At 46.1% G+C, this 17,441-nt stretch overlaps 1 protein-coding gene across 1 annotated transcript; it reads right to left on the reverse strand.

The window, feature by feature from the left end:
• Positions 1–231: 231 nt before the first annotated feature.
• Positions 232–17,345, reverse strand: LOC137356886 (immunoglobulin lambda-1 light chain-like). The gene is made up of 4 exons (XM_068022726.1): positions 17,275–17,345; positions 3,895–4,010; positions 2,667–2,999; positions 232–560 (listed from the first exon to the last, which is right to left on the reverse strand). Exons 1-4 carry the CDS (start codon positions 17,343–17,345, stop codon positions 232–234), a joined length of 849 nt encoding a protein of 282 aa, XP_067878827.1.
• Positions 17,346–17,441: the final 96 nt, after the last annotated feature.

Below are 17,441 nucleotides of genomic sequence, written 5' to 3' on the forward strand. Positions count from 1 at the left end.
GAATGTACTCCCGGGATAGGTGGTCCTGATATTCACTGTCACCCACCTGCGCCCCCCAGTTAAAATTGGATCCAAAATTGGATCGTTAAACTGCGATTGAAGTGACTGTTTCAACATCGTTGGCCACATTTGCTACAGTGATTACATTGTAAAACAACAACAACAACATTCCACATATTGAATAATATTTCATCAGCAATAAATCAAACTCTAAACCCCAGTTGCCCCCTCTCAGTCGGAACAAGCGGTGGAGCTGATGGTTTTGAGGAGAGGTGAGCTCAGAGAGCCGTGGTCCACACTGCAGGTATAGCTGGAGCCCTTATTCCAGGCAGTGGCGGGGACTCTCAGGTAACTGCTCAGGCTGTAGCTTTGATCACTGTCCGTGGACACGGTGCCTGTGGTCACCCCGCTGTCTGTCTCTTTATCATCCACTCTCCAGAGAACCCGCACGAAACCCGGCTTAAAGCGGCTCACCAGGCAGGACAGAGTAGCCCATCCCGAGTCTATTTCTTCCGAGGAAGGAGGGAGCAGGAGAACTGATGGTTTCCGATCCTCACTACCTGTGTGTGAGAGACAGGGTGGAAGAAAGGAATCTCACTGTTCGTATCAATCATTTTTTCTAAAAGGCACATCCAGAATTAGTAACACAGACTATAATTTAAAACAAACATTTAACTTGACTTCAGACTTAGGTAGAGACAGTAAATAATATAACAGCCTGAGTGTTTCCAGCACTCGATTTCAGATTTCCAGCATCTGCAGGATTTTGCTTTGATTGGATTAAAATTAAATATTTAGTCCAATCTTAACTCCCTGTCAATTGAGAGCTGGACTTGTACATGGATTCGAGACATTCAGATAAATTAATTAACTGAATATTAAATACAACAGACAATATCGAATTGTTTAAAATTCAGGGGCAGATTAAAATCAAAAGTTTAAAATTTGAGGAAGTTTCACATTTCGGATAGGCTGTACTGGAGGTCTTATGGAGGTGCTCGGAGTATGTATTGGGAGTAACTCAACCTCCCAGATCCACACTCAGAGTTCGGTGATCACCTCACCAGGAAAAATTATTTATTTATAAAAAAAAGTTTTAAAAGTAATAAAGTTCGGGGCGGTTTCCATTTAGAAAGTAGGTTAGACACTTCACATGAAGGAACGACAGTCGGAAGGAGGGGTTTGGGAAGGGTGACGGGGACTGGGGGGTAGAGGGACCGGGTGCGTGAGGAACAGACAAGATGGGGGGAGGGGGCGCAGAATGAGGCCATTCGCTCCATCGAGTCCCTGCCGCAGCCGAACCCCACTTCCCAACTTTGGGAGTCTTTTTTTGAGGTGGGGGAGGGGGTGCTAGTGTCAAACTCGACCCCCTTTGAGTGTGAGTAAAATTCCTGTTTGTAAATCTTCCAGCAACACCCGGGGCAGGCTCGCTATTTTAGATTAGATTAGAGATACAGCACTGAAACAGGCCCTTCGGCCCACCGAGTCTGTGCCGAACATCAACCACCCATTTATACTAATCCTACACTAATCCCATATTCCTACCAAACATCCCCACCTGTCCCTATATTACCCTACCACCTACCTATATTAGTGACAATTTATAATGGCCAATTTACCTATCAACCTGCAAGTCTTTTGGCTTGTGGGAGGAAACCGGAGCACCCGGAGAAAACCCACGCAGACACAGGGAGAACTTGCAAACTCCACACAGGCAGTACCCGGAATCGAACCCGGGTCCCTGGAGCTGTGAGGCTGCGGTGCTAACCACTGCGCCACTGTGCCGCCCTATTTATACAACAGTGCAGCGAATAGACGGAGAAGTCCACACCTGCACACTGCAGACCTGGCCGAACAGACTCGAGGGGCTGAATGGCCTTTCTCCCCTGTTCATTCTGCATTTTTTTTTGCCAATGGAGTTTTTCCTCGGTTCTGAGGAAAGGTCAGAGACCCGAAACTGTTCACCGTTTCTCCCTCTCTCTCCGCAGAGGCTGCCCAGACCTGCTGAGTATTTCCAGCATCTTCTGTTTTTTTTATTTCAGATTTCCAGCATCCGCAATTGTTTTGCTGCTATTTTAGTGTTTATTTTTCTACCCTCCAGAATCCAAATTCCCAGCACTGAATCAGTGGACAGAAAAATAAAAATCTGACCCAATTTTTTTTCACCCTTATCAGGGCAGATCCGATTCTGCAACAATAAATGAATAAATAATTGAAACAATATGAATGATAGGATGAGGGAATTACTTACTCCGTAAACTCAGGGCGGTCCCAGGTCCGAAGGTAAACACAGTGCAGTGTTTTAATGGGACGGGTCACCTAAAACCCAGGCTGGGAAGAAAGAGGGGAAAATATTAATAATCTGTCCTTTATTACATTCCCTTTCACATTCTGCCTTTCACTGGGGCCGGAATGCTGAGAGTCTGGAGAAGGATTTTCACATATCAGTGAGGAAACCCTGAGAATATCAATGTTTACCTACCCAGCTAATAGCCCAAATATTGGGGAAAATCCAAATAAACCCATGGAATTCCAGTGAGATTTTCCACAAGTTACATAAGGAATATTTCTGAAGCTCATCACACAGTCTCAGGCAGGAATATTTCAGTAGCTGTTGGAATTCTGAGTGGTTCTGTTGGTGCAGTTTTTGTATTGCCCTGTCTCACTGTGTATGTAGCCTGCTGAGCCATCGTTGGCAGCACAGTAATAGACGGCGGAGTCTCCCGGTTCCAAGCTGCCGATGGTCAGAATGTGACTGTTACTGGAGGTGTCTCTGGAAGGTTTAAAACGGTCCGTGAAGCCGGTGCCTCGATAGATGCTACCACTTGTATAGTGGGCTAACACCCACACCGGAGCCTCCCCGGGTCTCTGTCGGTACCAGCTCATGTAGTAACTGCCCACATTGCCGTTCTGCATCGCACACTTTAACTCGGAGGTCTCACCGGCGGAGACTGGGTCTGAAATTGGGGTCTGATTGAGGACAGGAACCGCCAGGACACCTTCAACACAAATCACAAGAGAGAGAAAAACACATTCAGTTTATTGGGGCAAAAAAAACACACTGAGAAATAAACAGGCCGGGCTACCAAATCCCTTTGCTTCCTAATCTAATGGTTTACAAATGAATAATTGAGTAACGTTCTGTTAACATAAGTGTCTCACCTGTTAAATGGAGTAGCAGGGTCCCCAGGAGATACATTACTGCAGCCATTCCCTCCGGGGGGGAAAAAAACCCGTGAAGAATTAGTGAGCAGGGTTTTACTGTAACTCCAGAAAGTGGATCCAGTTACAGTGCCGGACAAGGTGAGACCAGTATCTATTATATGAACCTGTATGCAAATACAGGGAGGGTTGAGAGGAGCAGGGGCGGGGGGGGGGGGGGGGGGGGGGTGGGGTGGGAGTGGACCAGACCAGATTTTTTTTATTGAGCCTCTATTGGTCCCCAATTAAACATTTCCATGTATTTATTTCCACCGAGTTGAGGGTTAATTCACAATAATTTCTGATTTTAACCCCCCCTTCTCATGTCAAGAGTGTGAGATTTAAAAGAACAACTGTAGAAATTGCACATTTTATCCCAGATGGGCAAAGACAAAAGCCCTTCAGAATCCAGTGCCTTGAATTCATCCAGAACAAGTTTAACCCAGCGATCGTTAAGGATTTGTTTTTTTTTATATTTGGGTCTGCAATGTGTACTTAAACACATATCTTTATATCCAACACGCTGGTGTTTGCAACAAAGCAGTTCATTAGAAGGATTGGAATGGAAGAGATTGACTGGACTGCTTCTCTGAGCTGCTCTTTTTTCCGATCCGCCACTGTACAAGTGCACTGCTTGTCCTGGCGTTTGAGCCGAGTGTAGGGTCAAAACACTCGTTTCTCACTCAGGCCGACGTTCAGAAACAGCCAGAATCAACTCCAATATCCGTTTTAATTGGTAATGCAACGAGGAGTGAGATTCTGACCGGGCAAGCTGACTGCTCGGATAGTTTCTGTGTTGTGTCCGGATCCTGTGTTAAGTCCAGTTTCAATGAAATGTGTTTTCCTGCTGCAACAGTTCCTGCCCTGACTTTTTTTTGTTGCAACTAAACCACATGTATCGGAACCTCAGTCCCAGGCATACATTTGTTTTAACATTCCATTTCAGATGTTTTATGTCAATCACTCGATGCCAAGGGAAAACGTTCAACAAGTTGCTCGTGAGAGGAGTTAGTTTCTTTAAAATGAATATTTTCTATCTTTTTATTTAAAATTCACTTAATTGGATGTGGACATCACTTGGCCCTGCCCGCATTTATTGCCCATCCCTTATTCCCGTTGAGGGCGGCACAGTGGCGCAGTGGTTAGCACTCCAGCCTCACAGCTCCAGGGACCCGGGTTCGATTCCGGGTACTGCCTGTGAGGAGTTTGCAAGTTCTCCCTGTGTCTGCGTGGATTTTCTCCGGGTGCTCCGGTTTCCTCCCACAAGCCAAAAGACTTGCAGGTTGATAGGTAAATTGGCCATTATAAATTGTCACTAATATAGGTAGGTGGTAGGGTAATATAGGGACAGGTGGGGATGTTTGGTGGGAATATGGGATTAGTGTAGGATTAGTATAAATGGGTGGTTGAGGTTCGGCACAGACTCGGTGGGCCGAAGGGACTGTTTCATTGCTGTATCTCTAATCTAATCGAAAGGTGGTGGTGGAGCCGCCTTCTTGAACTGCGACAGTGCAGTGGTTTTTGTACAACAGAACTGAGGGCAGTTAAGTGTCAACCACATTGCCGTGTGTCTGGAGTCACTAGTCGGCCAGACCAGGTGAGGACGGCAGATTTCCTCCCCTAAAAGGACATTTGTCAACCAGATGGTTTTTTGTTAATGAACATTCAATTTATGGTCACCATTACTGAGACTAGGTTTCAATTCCAATTTTTCTTTTAATTAATTAGTTGAATTTAAATTCCATGGTGGGATTTGAACTCGTGTCTCCAGAGCATTATCCTGGGCCTCTGGATTAGTAATATCTAGTGACATTACTACTACTCCACCTTGTGATGGATCAATATTAATTCTAGAAATGTGATAGGATTTGAGCCAGTGAAAGGGGGAAGGTGGGAAGAAGAACAGCAGGGAAGGTCTGTGACACGGGTGGAGGGCAGGAGAGATTAAATGACAGAAAGGGTGTCAAGGTGCAAAGCCAAAGGGAGTGGTAATGAGAGATGTGTCTGGAGGAGGTGTGAATGGCAGGATCAGAACACAAGGTAAAGGAAATAAGAGGTCAACAAGAGAGATAAACTAACAAATCAGCAAAGAAAAGGGCAACAAAAATGAGGGCGGGGTGGGGGGGGGGGTTACAAACTAAAATTGTTGAATTCAGTGTTGAGTCTGGAAGGTTGTAGAGTGCCCAGTCGAAAGATGAGGTGCTGTTCCTGCAGTTAGCCTCCGATTACTGACGTGTTCAGTCAAGTCAGTGTCGACTAGCTGCCCCCTAGACAGAGAATTTGACCCCTCCACCACTAAAAATCCATTTCTGATTGGTCTCCACAGCAGAAACAGACCCATCTCCCTCCCCTCCCACCAGCAGATTCTCTGGGTCATTTTCAACTAACCCTAACCTGCATTACTATAGAGACCTCAGGATGTCCTAAAGACAGAAAAATAAACACCTGTTTTGAAGTCTGGTCATTGTAACATCGTAACCCAATGCACAATGGAAATAAATATTTGGAAATGATTAATTAGGGACAAATATATTTTTAATAAAGTGTTTTCCCCTGCTCCCCTTGACCCCCTCCCTGTATTTGCATATTGACTAATATATAGATACTAGTCTTCTCCGGGTTCCCGGAGTTACAGTAATCTTGTTGAAGTGAAAGCACAATTGCTAAATGTGTGAGAAGCTGAACTCAGCTTTGCCCATGTAGTTGAATGGAGAGTGCACACATGTAGTTAAATGGAGTCATCCACGTATGTAGTTAAATGGAGTCATCCACGTATGTAGTTAAATGGAGTGGGCCAGTGTGCAGTAAAATGGGGTTGTGCACATGTCCAATGGAAAGCAGTTCAGCACCTCTAGGTTCATAGAATCTCTCACTTTGCACAGCAGATGTCACATGGCTGCAGCTTTGCCCAGGGAGCCTACCCGGTTCACACAGGATAGGCCAGGTGTTAAAGCAAGAGCATTTGGTGTTGCCTATTGAAGCTTGCACAATGGTTAAAGGAAAATACAATTAAAGTTCACAAGATGGGAATCTTGTAAAGTGTCAGCCATGGCCTCGTGGGTTCAAGTCCCAATCCAGAGACTTGAGCACAAAAAACAGTCTCACATTCGCCGTGTAGTACTGAGGGTGTGCTGCACTCTCGGAGGGTCAATACTGAGGGAGTGCGGCACCGTCGGAGGGTCAGTATTGAGGGAGTGCTGCACTGTTGGAGGTTCAGTACTGAGGGAGTGCTGCACTGTCAGAGGGTCAGTACTGAGGGAGCGCTGCACTGTCGGTGGATCAGTACTGAGTGAGTGCCGCACTCAGAGGGTCAGTACTGAGGGAGTGCTGCATTGTCAGAGGGTCAGTACTGAGGGAGTGCTGAACTGTCGGAGGGTCAGTCCTGAGGGAGTGCTGCACTGTCGGAGGGTCAGTACTGAGGGAGTGCTGCACTGTTGGAGGTTCAGTACTGAGGGAGTGCTGCAGTGTCAGAGGGTCAGCACTGAGGGAGTGCTGCACTGTCTGAGGTGCCATATTCACAAGTCCCCCTCAGGTGGACATTATCGATCCCATGACTCTATTTGAAGGAGAGCAGGTGTCCTGGACAATATATATTCCAACATTAACACCTAAAGCTGTAACTGGTCATTATCACATTGCTATTTGTGGGAGCTTGCTGTGTAAATGACTGACAGATTTCCTGCATTTCAACAGTGACTACACTTCAAAACACACTTCAAAAGTACGTCATAAGATGTAAACCACTTTGGGGCAGCCTAGTGATCAGACCTCTCTGTCTCTCCATCTGTCTATCTGTCTATGTATCTGACCACTCATCTATTTATCTATCTGTCTATCTATCTATCTGTCCATATCTATCTATCTATCTATCTATCTATCTATCTATCTATCTATCTATCTATCTATCTAGCTAACTATCTATCTATCTATCTATCTATCTGTCTGTTTATCTATCGATCTGTCCATATATATCGATCTATCTATCTATCTATCTAGCGATCTATCTGTCTATCTATCTTTCTATCTGACTATCTATCTATCTATCTATCTATCTATCTATCTATCTATCTATCTATCTATCTATATATCTATCTATCTATCTGACCATCTTTCTATCTATCCATCTATCTATCTATCCATCTAACTGTCCATCTCTTGCGATCTGTCTATCTATCTGTCCATCTATCGATCTATCTATCTGACTGACTATCTATCTATCTATCTATCTATCTATCTATCTATCTATCTATCTATCTATCTATCTATCTATCTATCTATCTGTCTATCGATCGATCTATCTCGGAGGGCGGAGTTCCAGACCGGGAAGTCTAAAAAACTGACTTCGGGGATTCTCGGACAGCCTCGGAGGGCGGAGTGAACCTCGGGGATTCTCGGACAGACTCGGAGGGCGGAGTTAACCTCGGGGATTCTCGGACAGACTCGGAGGGCGGAGTGAACCTCGGGGATTCTCGGACAGACTCGGAGGGCGGAGTTAACCTCGGGGATTCTCGGACAGACTCGGAGGGCGGTGTTCACCTCGGGGATTCTCGGACAGACTCGGAGGGCGGAGTTAACCTCGGGGATTCTCGGACAGACTCGGAGGGCGGAGTGAACCTCGGGGATTCTCGGACAGACTCGGAGGGCGGAGTTAACCTCGGGGATTCTCGGACAGACTCGGAGGGCGGTGTTCACCTCGGGGATTCTCGGACAGACTCGGAGGGCGGAGTTAACCTCGGGGATTCTCGGACAGACTCGGAGGGCGGAGTGAACCTCGGGGATTCTCGGACAGACTCGGAGGGCGGAGTTAACCTCGGGGATTCTCGGACAGACTCGGAGGGCGGTGTTCACCTCGATGGGTCGAAGGGCCTGTTTCAGTGCTGCATCTCTAAATAAAAAATAAAAATAAATAAAATAATATTTATAGTCGAAATCTAGCACTGGGGACCATATAGTTAATTATAACAATTCAGTAAGGATTTAATAAGTATTTATTTTATATTAATTAACTAATTAGTGATAGAAATGTCAGTTAAAGGGGTGAAGTGCTTCACCTGTGAGATGTGGGAAGTCCGTGACACTTCCAGCGTTCCGGGCGACTCCGCCTGCAGGAAGTTTACCCAGTTGCAGCTCCTCACAGACCGCATGGATCGGTTGGAGCGGCAACTGGATGCACTTAGGAGCATGCAGGTGGCAGAGAGCGTCAAAGACAGGAGTTTTAGAGAAGTGGTTACACCCAAGGTGCAGGCAGATAGATGGGTGACCGCTAGAAGGGGCAGGCAGTCAGTGCAGGAATCCCCTGTGGCTATCCCCCTCTCTAACAAGTATACAGTTTTGGATACTGTTGGGGGGGATGGCCTATCAGGGGAAAACAACAGCAGCAGCCAGAGCAGTGGCACCACGGCTGGCACTGTTGTTCAGCAGGGAGGGACAAAGCGCAGAAGAGCAATAGTTATAGGGGACTCTGTAGTCAGGGGCACAGATAGGCGCTTCTGAGGACGTGAAAGAGACTCCAGGATGGTATGTTGCCTACCTGGTGCCAGGGTCAATGATGTCTCTGAACGGACAGGGGGCATTCTGAAGGGCGAGGGTGAACAGCCAGAGGTTGTGGTACACATCGGTACCAATGACATAGGCAGGAAGAGTGATGAGGTCCTGCAGGGGGAGTTTAGGGAGTTAGGTAGAAAGTTAAAAAAACAGGATTCTGGGGTTGTAATCTCTGGATTAGTCCCTGTGCCACGTGCCAGAGAGGCTAGAAATAGGAAGATAGTGCAGCTAAACACGTGGCTGAGCAGCTGGTGTAGAAGGGAGGGTTTCAGATATCTGGACCATTGGGCTCTCTTCAGGGACAGATGGGACCTGTACAAGAAGGACGCGTTGCATCTAAACTGGAGGGGCACTAATATCCTGGCTGCAAAGTTTGCTAGCGTCACTCGGGAGGGTTTAAACTAGTGTGGCAGGGGGATGGGAACCAGAACAGTGGGACAGCTAGAAAAATAAATGAGGAGGACAGAGTAAATAAGGCCAGTAAGACTAAGTGGAAGAGCAGGCAGGGAGATGTTGCTGAGCACAGCGGGACTGGTGCTCTGAAGTGCATTTCTTTCAATGCGAGAAGTATAACAGGTAAGGCAGATGAACTTAGAGCTTGGATTAGTACTTGGAAATATGATGTTGTTGCTATTACAGAGACTTGGTTGAGGGAAGGGCAGGATTGGCAGCTAAATGTTCCAGGCTTTAGAAGCTTCAGGCGGGATAGAGGGGCATGTAAAAGGGATGGGGGAGTTGCATAACTGGTTAAGGAGATTATCACAGCTGTCCTGCGGGAGGACACCTCAGAGGGGTCATGCAGCGAGGCAATATGGGTGGAGCTCAGGAATAGGAAGGGTGCAGTCACGATGTTGGGGGTTTACTACAGGCCTCCCAACAGCCAGCGGTAGGTAGAGGACAAGATATGTAGACAGATTTTGGAAAGATGTAAAGGTAACAGGGTTGTGGTGGTGGGTGATTTTAACTTCCCCTATATTGACTGGGACTCACTTAGTGCTAGGGGCTTGGATGGGGCAGAATTTGTGAGGAGCATCCAGGAGGGCTTCTTGAAACAGTATGTAGATAGTCCAACTAGGGATAGGGCCATTCTGGACCTGGTATTGGAGAATGAGCCCGGCCAGGTGGTCGAAGTTTCAGTGGGGGAACATTTCGGGAGCAGTGAACATAATTCCTTATGTTTTAAGGTACTTGTGGATAAGGATAAGAGTAGTCCCCGGGTGAAGGTGCTAAATTGGGGGAAGGCTAATTATAACAATATTAGGCAGGAACTGAAGAATTTAGATTGGGGGGGCGGCTGTTTGAGGGTAAATCAACATCTGACATGTGGGAGTCTTTCAAACGTCAGCTGATTAGAATCCAGGACCAGCATGTTCCTGTGAGCAAGAAAGACAAGTTTGGCATGTTTCGGGAAATTTGGATAACACTGGATATTGTGAGCACAGTCAAAAAGAAAAAGGAAGCATTTGTAAGGGCTGGAAGGTTAGGAACAGACGAAGCACTTGAGGAATATAAAGACAGTGGGAAGGAACTTAAGCAAGGAGTTAGGAGGGCTAAAAGGGGTCATAAAAAGTCATTGGCAAACAGGATTAAGGAGAATCCCAAGGCTTTTTATACATATATAAAGAGCAAGAGGGTAACCAGGGAAAGGGTTGGCCCACTCAAGGATAGAGATGGGAATCTATGTGTGGAGCCAGAGGAAATGGGCGAGGTGCTAAATGAGTACTTTGCATCAGTATTCACCAAAGAGAAGGACTTGGTGGATGATGAGCCTAGGGAAAGGAGTGCAGATAGTCTCCGTCATGTCATTATTAAAAAGGAGGAGGTGTTGGGTGTTTTGCAAAGCATTAAGGTAGATAAGTCCCCAGGGCCTGATGGGATCTACCCTAGAATACTGAGGGAGGCAAGGGAAGAAATTGATGGGTTCTTGTCAGAAATCTTTGCATCATTTTTGGCTACAGGTGAGGCCCCAGAGGACTGGAGAATAGCCAATGTTGTTCCTTTGTTTAAGAAGGGTGGCAAGGATAATCCAGGAAATTATAGGCCGGTGAGCCTTCCGTCAGTGGTAGGGAAACTATTAAAGAGGATTATACGGGACAGGATTTACTCCCATTTGGAAACAAACGAACCTATTAGTGAGAGACAGCATGGCTTTGTGAAGTGGAGGTTGTGTCTTACTAATTTGATTGAGTTTTTTGAGGAAGTGACGAAGATGATTGATGAAGGAAGGGCAGTGGATGTTATCTATATGGACTTTATTAAAGCCTTTGAGAAGGTCCCGCATGGCAGACTGGTACAAAAGGTAATGTCACATGGGATCAGATGTGAGCTGGCAAGATGGATACATAACTGGCTCGGTCATAGAAGACAGAGGGTATCAGTGGATGGGTGTTTTTCTGAATGGAGGGATGTGACTAGTGGTGTTCCGCAGGGATCAGTGCTGGGACCTTTGCTGTTTGTAGTATATATAAATGATTTGGAGGAAAATGTAGCTGGTCTGATTAGTAAGTTTGCGGACGACACAAAGGTTGGTGGAGTTGCGGATAATGATGAGGATTGTCAGAGGATACAGCAGGATATAGATCGGTTGGAGACTTGGGCGGAGAAATGGCAGATGGAGTTTAATCTGGACAAATGTGAGGTAATGCATTTTGGAAGGACTAATGCAGGTGGGAGGTATACAGTAAATGGCAGAACCCTTAGGAGTATTGACAGGCAGAGAGATCTGGGCGTACAGGTCCACAGGTCACTGAAAGTGGCAACGCAGGTGGATAAGGTAGTCAAGAAGGCATACGGAATGCTTGTCATCATTGGTCGGGGCATAGAGTATAAAAATGGCAAGTCATGTTGCAGCTGTACAGAACCTTAGTTAGGCCACACTTAGAATATTGCGTGCAATTCTGGTCGCCACACTACCAGAAGGACGTGGAGGCTTTGGAGAGGGTACAAAGGAGGTTTACGGATGCTGCCTGGTCTGGAGGGCATTAACTATGAGGAGAGGTTGGAAAAAGTCGGATTGTTTTCACTGGGACGACGGAGGTGGAGGGGCGACATGATAGAGGTTTACAAAGTTATGAGCGGCATGGACAGAGTGGATAGTCAGAAGCTTTTTCCCAGGGTGGAAGAGTCAGTTACTAGGGGACATAGGTTTAAGGTGAGAGGGGCAAAGTTTAGAGGGGATGTGCGAGGCAAGTTTTATACACAGAGGGTGGTGAGTGCCTGGAACTTGCTGCCAGGGGAGGTGGTGGAAGCAGATACGATAGCGACGTTTAAGAAACATCTTGACAAATACATGAATAGGAAGGGAATAGAGGGATATGGCCCCGGAAGTGCAGAAGGTGTTAGATTAGGCAGGTATCAAGATCGGTGCAGGCTTGGAGGGCCGAATGGCCTGTTCCTGTGTGGTACTGTTCTTTGTTCTTGTTCTTTGTTCTCTCTGTCTATCTGTCCATCTCTCTGTCTATCTAACTGTCTATCTATCTATCTGACTATCTATCTATCGATTTATCTATCTGTCCATATCTATCTATCTATGTATCTATCTATCTGTCTATCTATCCACGTGTCCATCTCTCTTGCTCTATCTATTTGTCTGTCTGTCCATCTCTATCTATCTGTCTGTCCATCTCTGTCTGTCTGTCTGTCTGTCCCTCAGTACTGACCCTTTGACAGTGCGGCACTCCCTCAGTACTGACCCTTTGGGAACTGAATATTCCAGGGTATTTGACAGTTTGGAATGACAGGAAGCAAGGAAAGGGAGGTGGTGAAGCTCAGTTAATAAAGGATGAGATCAGTACAGTGGTGAGAAATGATCTTGTATCAGAAAATCAAGATGTGGAATCAGTTTGGGTGGAGATATGAAATAGCAAAAATTCATACTGGAGCTGCACTGTGGAACAGAGTATAAATCAAGAAATAAGGGGGGCTTGTAAGGAAAATACTGCAGTAATCCTGGGTGATTTTAATCTTCATATAGATTGGAGTAATCAAACTGGTAAAGTTAGATCGAGGATGAGTTCATGGAGTGTACTCAGGACAGTTTCTTAGAACAATACATTCTGGAACCAATCCGGGAGCAGGATATTTTAGACCTGGTAATGAGTAAGGAGACGGAATTAATTAATGACCTCTTAGTAAAGGAAGAATAGAAAAGTAGAATATTATTTACATGGAGAGAGACTGCAGAATGCTGCAGTACAGAGGGATCTGGGTGTCCTTGTACATGGATCACAAAATGTTAACATGCAGGTTCAGCAAGTAATTAGGAAGAGAAATTGAATGTTGGTATTTATTGCAATGGGGATGGAGTATAAAAGTAGGGACATCTTGCTACAACTGTACCGGGTATTGGTGAGACCGCACCGAGAATACTGCATACAGTTTTGGTCTCCTTATTTAAGGAGGGATAGACTTGCATTGGAAGCAGTTCAGAGAAGGTTCACTTGGCTGATTCCTGGGATGAAGGGATTGTCTTGTGAGGAAAGGTTGAGAAGGTTGGGCCTGTACTCATTAGAGTTTAGAAGAATGAGAGGTGATCTTATTGAAAAGTGTGACGTTCTGAAGGGGTTTGACGGGGTAGATACTGAGAAGATGTTTCCCCTCGTGGGGGAATCTAGAACTAGGGGGAATAGTTACAGAATACGGGGTCTCCCATTTAAGACGGAGATGAGGAGGAATTTCTTCACTGAGGGTCATTAATCTTTGGAATTCTCTTCCCCAGGGAGCAGTGGAGGCTGGGTCATTGAATATATTCAAGGCTGAGTTGGAGAGTTTTTTGATCTACAAGGGAGTTGAGGGTTATGGTGGGGGGCAGACAGGAAAGTGGAGATAAGGTCACAATCAGATCATCCATGATCTTATCGAATGGCGGAACAGGCTCGAGGGGCCGAATGGCCTTCTCCTGTTCTTATTTCTTATGCTTTTATGTTGAAGATATCGTACCATCTGTATTCAATAGCTGTCCAGGTCTTTAAAGCCCAAAGTGGCCGTAACTGTTCCTATCTGTGCAGAGAGCCCTTGGCAGTAATATAATATAATGAAAATGGCCTGGCTGAAACTCCCCGGGTCTGGATATCTCAGTACAGATCGGGGAAGGGGTGGTGGGAGTGCTGGAATCTGGGCCTTCCCAGCAAGTGTCCTGGAAGGGAACTGAATGACCTCAACGAAGGAACGAGTTCACAGAGGGAGATGAGGCTGATGTGATTGCAATGTGTGCGAACAAGAGGAGGCCATTCAGCCCTTCGAGACTGCTGTGCCATTCCATTAGATCATAGCTGGTCTGTACCTTAACCCCATATACCCTGCCTTAGCTCCATAGACCTTGCTGCCCTTACCCAATAAAAATCTATCAACCACAATCTTTATAACTCCAATTTTTAATGAAGTGCATTTCTATAGCGTCTTTCACAACCTCAGGATGTTCCCAAAGTGCTTCGCAGCCAATGAAATACCTTGTAAAGCAATGTTGGGAAATGAAGACTGGGATGTAGAGCAGGAGGAGTTCAGTTCAGTTCTCCTGAGGGGCCCAGTCCAGATAATGGGTTGTTTTGTTGTAAATGTGTGACGTGTCCAAGAATGTAACCGTTTAACGGTGTTTCTGAGATTTCCGTCCTGTTTCTGTGTGTTTCAGAGCAGGGGAACTGGGCCCAGATGCTGCTGCTCTCTGCTGCTTATCAGACAGTGAACAGGGAGGTTTCGGTTCCTCCCCGAGGCTCCTCTCCCATCCCCTGCAGCGAGTGACCACACCACCTGCACCACATCACAAACAAGACAAAAACAGCATCGATTTGGGTATCAGGATCTAAAATAAGGCTTTCAGAACACCGCCCAGGTCCCCTGTGGTTGATGACGAGGGCCTGATCTGAGCTGCATTCAGTGCCATTCTCAGACCCAGTCTGGAACCTGGCTGTTCGGCCATGTGAATCATCAACATTGTGGATTTAACTGGACTGATAAACGTTTGATGGCCTTTAAGATACTCCTTAAAACCTAGCTCTTTGACCGAGCTTTTGGTCACCTGCTCTAATATCTCCGAATGTGGCTCAGCATTAAACTTTGTTTGCTGACGCCCCTTGCGACGTTTTATTACATTAAAGGCGCCATATAAATGCAGATTGGTGGTTATTTGCAGATGACAATTCGTTGAAGACCTTAATAACTAACCGACTGCAGGCCATGAAGTACATCAACTAAAGCCACAATTAAAACTCAAGGCTTCTGATGTAAGTACAGTACTGAAGGAATACCGCACTGCCGGAGGGGCTATCTGTCACTTGCAATCTGCCCTCTGTTAAAGATACTGCAACCCCTATTTAGAAAAAGAGTTGGGGAGTTCTCCCCCATCCCCGTGTCTTGGCTGATATTTATCCTTCAATCAATATCACAAAAAAAATCACCTGGGTCATTATCTCATTGTTATGTGTGTGGGATCATGCTGTGCACAAATTGGCTGCTGTGTTTCCTACATTGCAACAGTTGACTAGACTTCAAAAAAAAAAACTTGGTTGGCTGTAAAGCGCTGTGGGACATTCTGAAGCTGTGAAAGGAGGCTCACTATCACCTTCTCAGGGGGACAAATAGTGATGGACAATAAATGGCTGGTCTTACCAGAGATGCCCACATCTCGAGAATGAAGAAGTGCAGGTTCTGTCTCTCTGGACGCTGTGATGTCCCCTTGTAAAACATACTGAAACTAAATAGTTCTAAAAACATCTGCATAAATACAGCATCCTCAGACTCGAGATGAGGATTAAACCTACATTTAATACCTCTTTAAGTGCGTGGCCCCTTTAAGGTGTGCTGAGGGACTGGGCTTTTCCAGCACTCTCTGTTCATTTACTCTTTGAGGTGATGCAACCGATACCCTCTCCACAGCCGGAGGCTCAGTTAACAGCCCTTCCCTCTTATGGCCCCTAGTTCTGCTCTCACCCGCAAGTGGAAACGTCTCGCCTTATCGAGTCCTTTCATAACCTTAAAGGGCTCCATCAGGTCCTACCCTCCCCCCCCGCCCCCGCCTCTCAGTCTTCTCTTTTCAACCTATCCTGGTAGCCTATCTCAGTACTGGTACCATCCCAGCACATCTTTTCTTGCACCTTCTCCAGTGTCATTTTATAACATGTAGACGGGACAGTGCACAGTAATTCCAAGTGTGGTCTAACTGAGGTTCCCTACAAGTTTGACTTAATGTATCTGCTTCTCAATTCTATCCCTCGAGAAATTAACCCCGGTGTTTGGATTGCTTTTTATATGGCCTTATTCAGCAGCATTGCTGCAGTTACTCTATAACCCTCGATCCACAACCCTATTTAGACTCTTTCTTCCCCACCTCCCCCTCCCTCCAGGACTAGGTGACCTCATTCATCCTCCCAAAAAGTAGCACCTCACACTTATCCATACTGACCTTCATTTGCCAATTACACACCCATTCTGCATGTCACTTCATGTCCTGTCATTTGTGATGGACCTAATATTAACTGCAGCCTCCACCAATTTGGAGTCATCAGCAAACTCTCAAATTGTACCTGGTGCTAGTCTGTCCCGTGCCATCCCATCTCTCGGACCAGGATAGTGAGCAGTTCTCCCTGGGAGGGACGGTATTTTATTCCAAACAGATGCTTTTCCTGTAAATCACATACAATGATGGTCTAGTATGGGAGAAACTACACTTTAGGATGGGAGGGTTGTTGAGAGTGTGCAGAGGAGGTTGACCGGAATGGTTCCAGGGATGGGGGACTTCTCGTTACAAGGTCAGCCTGGAGAAGCTGGGATTGTTTTCCTTGGAGCGAAGGAGATTGCAGGGAGATTGAATAGAGGTGGACAAGATGATGACAGATCTGGATAGAGTAGACAAGGAAAAACAGTTCCCATTAACTGATGGTACAAGGGCTAGGGGACACAGATTGAAAGTTTTGGGCACGAGATACAGGGGGGGGGGGCGGCGGGGGGGATGTGAGGAAGAATTTATTTATTTTTAAATGCAGTGAGTGACAATGACCTGGAACTCAATGCCTACCAGAGTGGTGGAAGCGGGAGACAATGATTTCAGTAAGAAACAGGGGTGGGGGGGGGGGGGGGGGGGGGGGGGACACTTAAATTCGCAGGGGGCCCCGGGGGGATTGGGACATACTGGATTGCACCACGGGGAGCTGTCATGGATCCGAGGGGCCGAATAGCCTCCTTCTGTGCCAGAAATGAAATCGAATTCGTTTAAAATAGTTAACTCTGCTTGAATATTTTTTAATTAAATCTGCCCAAACGAAAAATCCTCAAATCGCCAATATTCGTACAGTTAACCACTGACTTGCACCAATATCCATCTCAACTCACCCCCACACCGCCCCCCCCCCACAAAAAAATAACAGAGCAATTTGAATTCATGTCATCTTTATTAAAACAGCCACACACACAGAGATACACTTTTCAATTCTAACAAATGGTACTACTGAGAGAAAGGAGAGAGGGAGCAGAACCCATCCAGCTCCAAATGGGAATGTACTCCCGGGATAGGTGGTCCTGATATTCACTGTCACCCACCTGCGCCCCCCAGTTAAAATTGGATCCAAAATTGGATCGTTAAACTGCGATTGAAGTGACTGTTTCAACATCGCTGGCCACATTTGCTACAGTGATTACATTGTAAAACAACAACAACAACATTCCACATATTGAATAATATTTCATCAGCAATAAATCAAACTCTA

The sequence above is a fragment of the Heterodontus francisci genome, chromosome 46, assembly GCF_036365525.1.
Source record: "Heterodontus francisci isolate sHetFra1 chromosome 46, sHetFra1.hap1, whole genome shotgun sequence".
Taxonomy (NCBI): Eukaryota; Metazoa; Chordata; class Chondrichthyes; order Heterodontiformes; family Heterodontidae; genus Heterodontus; species Heterodontus francisci.

What these genes read in the sequence shown, in the direction of transcription:
- LOC137356886 (XM_068022726.1), bottom strand. Translation starts at nt 17,345, where the DNA reads ATGTTGAAACAGTCACTTCAATCGCAGTTTAACGATCCAATTTTGGAT. An exon ending in ATTTTAACTGGGGGGCGCAG is followed by an intron (nt 4,011 to 17,274) that starts GTGGGTGACAGT and finishes GACTTAACACAG; the next exon opens with GATCCGGACACAACACAGAA. An exon ending in GATTCTGGCTGTTTCTGAAC is followed by an intron (nt 3,000 to 3,894) that starts GTCGGCCTGAGT and finishes TTTGTGTTGAAG; the next exon opens with GTGTCCTGGCGGTTCCTGTC.